General features: G+C 45.5%; 1 protein-coding gene across 1 annotated transcript; it reads left to right on the forward strand.

Moving 5' to 3' along the window:
- Positions 1–2,164: 2,164 nt before the first annotated feature.
- On the forward strand, positions 2,165–5,545 carry LOC142197078 (uncharacterized). The gene is made up of 6 exons (XM_075267129.1): positions 2,165–2,304; positions 2,383–2,506; positions 3,541–3,626; positions 3,707–3,763; positions 3,844–3,958; positions 4,530–5,545. Exons 1-6 carry the CDS (start codon positions 2,281–2,283, stop codon positions 5,489–5,491), a joined length of 1,368 nt encoding a protein of 455 aa, XP_075123230.1. The 5' UTR covers positions 2,165–2,280; the 3' UTR covers positions 5,492–5,545.
- The last annotated feature ends 307 nt before the right edge of the window (positions 5,546–5,852 follow it).

Here is a 5,852-nt window from a genome sequence, read left to right on the forward strand (position 1 = left end):
TGAGCGGAGAGGTATCTGTACTACATTTCTATCATCTATCTGCTGAGCGGAGAGGTAACTGTACTACATTTCTATCATCTCCCTGCTGAGCGGAGAGGTAACTGTACTACATTTCTATCATCTATCTGCTGAGTGGAGAGGTATCTGTACTACATTTCTATCATCTATCTGCTGAGCGGAGAGGTATCTGTACTACATTTCTATCATCTCCCTGCTGAGCGGAGAGGTAACTGTACTACATTTCTATCATCTATCTGCTGAGCGGAGAGGTATCTGTACTACATTTCTATCATCTATCTGCTGAGCGGAGAGGTATCTGTACTACATTTCTATCATCTATCTGCTGAGCGGAGAGGTATCTGTACTACATTTCTATCATCTCCCTGCTGAGCGGAGAGGTAACTGTACTACATTTCTATCATCTATCTGCTGAGCGGAGAGGTATCTGTACTACATTTCTATCATCTATCTGCTGAGCGGAGAGGTAACTGTACTACATTTCTATCATCTCCCTGCTGAGCGGAGAGGTATCTGTACTACATTTCTATCATCTATCTGCTGAGCGGAGAGGTATTTGTACTACATTTCTATCATCTATCTGCTGAGCGGAGAGGTAACTGTACTACATTTCTATCATCTATCTGCTGAGTGGAGAGGTATCTGTACTACATTTCTATCATCTCCCTGTTGAGCGGAGAGGTATCTGTACTACATTTCTATCATCTCCCTGCTGAGCGGAGAGGTATCTGTACTACATTTCTATCATCTATCTGCTGAGCGGAGAGGTATCTGTACTACATTTCTATCATCTATCTGCTGAGCGGAGAGGTATCTGTACTACATTTCTATCATCTATCTGCTGAGCGGAGAGGTATCTGTACTACATTTCTATCATCTATCTGCTGAGCGGAGAGGTATCTGTACTACATTTCTATCATCTATCTGCTGAGCGGAGAGGTATCTGTACTACATTTCTATCATCTATCTGCTGAGCGGAGAGGTATCTGTACTACATTTCTATCATCTATCTGCTGAGCGGAGAGGTAACTGTACTACATTTCTATCATCTATCTGCTGAGCGGAGAGGTATCTGTACTACATTTCTATCATGTATCTGCTGAGCGGAGAGGTATCTGTACTACATTTCTATCATCTATCTGCTGAGCGGAGAGGTATCTGTACTACATTTCTATCATCTATCTGCTGAGCGGAGAGGTATCTGTACTACATGTCTATCATGTAGCTGCTGAGCGGAGAGGTATCTGTACTACATTTCTATCATCTATCTGCTGAGCGGAGGGGTATCTGTACTACATTTCTATCATCTCCCTGCTGAGCGGAGAGGTATCTGTACTACATTTCTATCATCTATCTGCTGAGCGGAGAGGTATCTGTACTACATTTCTATCATCTATCTGCTGAGCGGAGAGGTATCTGTACTACATTTCTATCATCTATCTGCTGAGCGGAGAGGTATCTGTACTACATTTCTATCATGTATCTGCTGAGCGGAGAGGTATCTGTACTACATTTCTATCATCTCCTCTTCCTCAGGCATAGTATATACTAGTATATACACGATTTCTGACGGCTGCAGATTCAGCGCCCGCCCGGGATCATCAGCGTGACCTTGTTACACACTCCAGGGGGCTGAATCTGTCTCAGGGGTTTATGGCCTTCTACAGGAACAAGCCCTCACATCACTAATCATAGACCCGGCTGAGCTGATGAGGAGCTTGCGAACTGATGATTTGTTTACTTGTCTGCACCAATTCCCCTCCCCCCTCCCACCAGACAGTCTATTCCTAGGGGTCTCTTCATCCTTCAGATATTGTGTATATACTAGTATATACTACGCCTGAGGAAGAGGCCGAGAGCCGCGGAAGCTTCTAATCTGTCGTCATCAGTTCGCCATTAAAGAAGGAATCAACGACTGAAGACTCCAAACGCAAAGACTCTTGTTTCTTATATTTCATATCCCTAAATGTGTCTCTCCATATACAGGTGTATACAATAGTGAGGAAGACATTGGGGGGCGGTGTGACTCCCATCATCCATCTCCAGGAGTCAGGAGGATGGAGCCGGGGCCCCACCATAGAGCCAGGAGGAGGAGGCAGCAGGAGTCGGGGCCTCACCATAGAGCCAGGAGGAGGAGGCAGCAGGAGTCGGAGCCCCACCATAGAGCCAGGAGGAGGAGGCAGCAGGAGTCGGAGCCCCACCATAGCGCCTCCCCCTCTCTCCCTGATACATGAGCAGAAGATCCTAGAGATCACCCACAAGATGCTGGAGCTGCTGACTGGAGAGGTGACAGTGCTGGGAATGCTGGGACATTATACAGTAACTGGAGGGGGCGGGGTGATGACTGTATCATTGTGTTGTCAGGTTCCTATAAGGTGTCAGGATGTCGCTGTCTATTTCTCCATGGAGGAGTGGGAGTATTTAGAAGGACACGAGGATCGGTACAAGGAGGTGATGATGGAGGACCCCCGGCCCCAAATATCAGCAGGTTACTTATGTTAATATTCTAGCAGTATATTGAAAAAATAGGAAAAGGAGGGTATATCAGTCTGCATTTAATAAGATGTTATATAGTAGGTGACTCCATACAATGAATAGTCGCAGCATTATAAAACCCTATTCATACTGCCCACCTATATTATCTGTGAGTGCGGTGTGCAGAATTTCCAGTGTATTCTGTGAAATGAAGATTGACATTGCCCATCTCTATGATCTCTGAGTGCTGTGTGTAGAATCTCCAGTGTATTCCAGACTGACACTACTGGTCTGTACAATCTGTGAGTGCTGTGTGCAGAATCTCCAGTGTATTCCAGACTGACACTACTGGTCTGTACTATCTGTGAGTGCTGTGTGCAGAATCTCCAGTGTATTCCAGACTGACACTACTGGTCTGTACTATCTGTGAGTGCTGTGTGCAGAATCTCCAGTGTATTCTACAAAGTGCAGAAACTGCTTGCTACAAACCTGTGAGAGTCAGCCCTTCTGACTCACACTACTGGACTGTACTATCTGTGAGACAGGTGGAAACAATGCAGTGCATGTGCAGCGTGGTGAGACTCCTCCCCCTCTGCAGAGGCATGATGGGAAATGTAGTCTGCATCAGTGAAAGTGTATCAGAGGTGACATAGGAGTCAGGATGGAAGACCATAAATGGGCTGTACATAGGGTGCCTTTAGAGTCAGCCCCATTGATGGCACAACCTCACCTACAGGCCACATGTCGTAGCGGAGGGTGAGGGGGCTGATATTTAATAATACAGTGAGTGTGAGTGCAGGAGGGGAGAGCCGCAGTAATTCTGTAATGTCCACAGGGGCCGAAAAATACAGGGGGAGAGGAAAGGTTTTGTCCAGGGTGCGGCAGCTCCTATAGCCTGCCATGATCACCTGTATCTGAGCCCTGAGGATGTGCTAAACCCCAGGAGTACGGCCTATAATGTGCTGGGACCTCTGTACAGGGGGGGAGGGGCAGAACATTGTAATCTCTGATGCTGAGAGACCCGTCTGGTACATTGTGTCCCCACAGATGGATCCAGTAGGAGAAATCTCCCCGAGAGATGTTGTCTGTATTCCCAGGACTGCCCGGAGGAGAATGTCCCAGAGGATCACCAGGTAGAGGACACTAAAGTCCCCGAAATCTGACCATAAAGTCATCACCCCCAAGATCATTGTACGTGTTCTTGTCTGTTTAGGGTATCAATCTGATTTATGTAAAGACTGAAGACGAGGAAGAGACGGAACATCATCAGGTAGGTGGCGCCGCTGAGCCCTGGGGCACATCCATACATGTGCTGGATTCTACAGTGAATTGTTCCATCTGTCACATCAGGGAGAAGATCTGACTAATAGTAAGGAGGAAGAAGAGGAGGAGGAGAGGATGAGGAGCCATCACCTGTGTAAGCGGGAAGAGGAGGAGGAGGAAATGCCCGGAGGTGTTATCTCAGGTACAGGCTCATGGATGTGAAAGGTGAAGGCAGAGCTTCCCCTCATCAGATTGTGGCCATTACTACAGGACTGTCGCTGACAGTCACCACCCCTCACCCGCTCACTACTTATCACCAAGGACCTACCTTGTATATAATTTTGCATCCTTTTGGCCCCCAATAAGAAGGCAGCTCCTCAGTGTAGCCCTATAGGTCATAGGTTTAGGAATTGAGAAGTTATCTGACAACGCCACAGTGTCTTCTGACAACTCTGCACACATGGATATTGTGCGGGGGCAGATCCCGGCTGGTATAGGATAGTATGAGAGGTATAGAGGACTCGATCACCAGACACCGATGTGCTATTCGAGGGTCATCAAGTCCAGGTTTGTGTAATACAAAGGCCGGAGTCATGCCGGGGGATTTTGGCGCCATTTGTAGTTTGGAGCACATTCATAAGGAGGCGGCACTATAAGGCAGGGACTTCATCCTGCGGGACCCACTTATGGCTTTATTGCAAAACTGCGCGTGTGTATACAGCCTCATGAAGTTTAATGTCTTGATCATATAAAATCCATTTTTATCTTAACAGAAAATCCCGGTAATAGTTGTGAGGGGAGCGTCGTGATAATGCTGAATTATAAAGTAGAAGATGAAGATATGATGGAGCGCTCCGCAAGAGAAAACCTCTTTACCCCTAATGTACATCCAGGACGTCACAATATAGATCCATCATATAATCCCCCGAATCATGAGGAACCTTCTCCTGACCAATCACAGACTACGAGCACAAGGGTTAATAGGCCCCAATCTCATCAACAGGTCACAAAAAGCTCAGGACTTCTTCAACAGAGAAAATTTCACACAAGAGAGAAGCCATACTCCTGTTCAGAATGTGGCAAGTGCTTTACAGATAAATCAAGTCTTGTCAGACATGAGAGAATTCACACAGGAGAGAAGCCCTATTCATGTTCATTGTGTGGGAAGAGCTTTACCAATAAATCACATCTTGTCAAACATGAAAGAATCCACACAGGAGAGAAGCCATATTCATGTTCGCTTTGTGAGAGATGTTTTAAAGATAAATCAAGTCTTGTTAGACATGAGCGAATTCACACAGGAGAGAAACCATATGCCTGCCCTGAATGTGGGAAATCTTTTACCCAGAAATCAGATCTTGTTACACATGAGAGAAGTCACACAGGGGAGAAGCCATACACATGTTCAGAATGTGGAAAGCGCTTTACAGATAGATCAAATCTTATTATACATCAGAGAATTCACACGGGAGAGAAGCCATATCCATGTTCAGAATGTGGGAAATGTTTTACAGATAAATCAAACCTTGTTATACATCAGAGAATCCACACGGGGGAGAAGCCATACTCGTGCTTGGAATGCGGGAAATGTTTTATTACTAAAACTGGACTTCGTGATCATCAGAGAATCCACACAGGAGAGAAACCGTATCCGTGTTCAGAATGTGGGAAGTGTTTTATGGATAAATCAAGTCTTGGTAAACATCAGAGAATTCACACAGGAGAGAAGCCATAACCATGTCCTGTATGAGGAATGAGGAAATTACATGTCAAATACCTCAAAGAATTTGTGTGTGTGGGAAATGCTAAAAGGGAGCAAAAAAAAAAATCACCTGATAAAGATTTTATTTCTGTATATACAGACCTAGGATGGACGGACGGACGGACAGCGAGTACAGGATTGATGCTGTAGCAGATGTGACATCTCAATATCTGACCGTTATTTATACAATAGAAAAAGATGAGGGAGCAAAAAATCCAAATAAATAGACTCATAATTTATTACAAAAAACCTTCTCCCTCCGTCCTGAGCAGATTTATCACCTCCCTCAAGATGACGGCATGTTATTGTATTTAAGACGCGCCCCCCGCCTATA

The sequence above is a fragment of the Leptodactylus fuscus genome, chromosome 1 (assembly GCF_031893055.1).
Source record: "Leptodactylus fuscus isolate aLepFus1 chromosome 1, aLepFus1.hap2, whole genome shotgun sequence".
NCBI lineage: Eukaryota > Metazoa > Chordata > Amphibia > Anura > Leptodactylidae > Leptodactylus > Leptodactylus fuscus.

What these genes read in the sequence shown, in the direction of transcription:
- LOC142197078 (XM_075267129.1), top strand. Translation starts at nt 2,281, where the DNA reads ATGCTGGAGCTGCTGACTGGAGAG. An exon ending in ATGTCCCAGAGGATCACCAG is followed by an intron (nt 3,627 to 3,706) that starts GTAGAGGACACT and finishes TTGTCTGTTTAG; the next exon opens with GGTATCAATCTGATTTATGT. An exon ending in GCCCGGAGGTGTTATCTCAG is followed by an intron (nt 3,959 to 4,529) that starts GTACAGGCTCAT and finishes TTATCTTAACAG; the next exon opens with AAAATCCCGGTAATAGTTGT.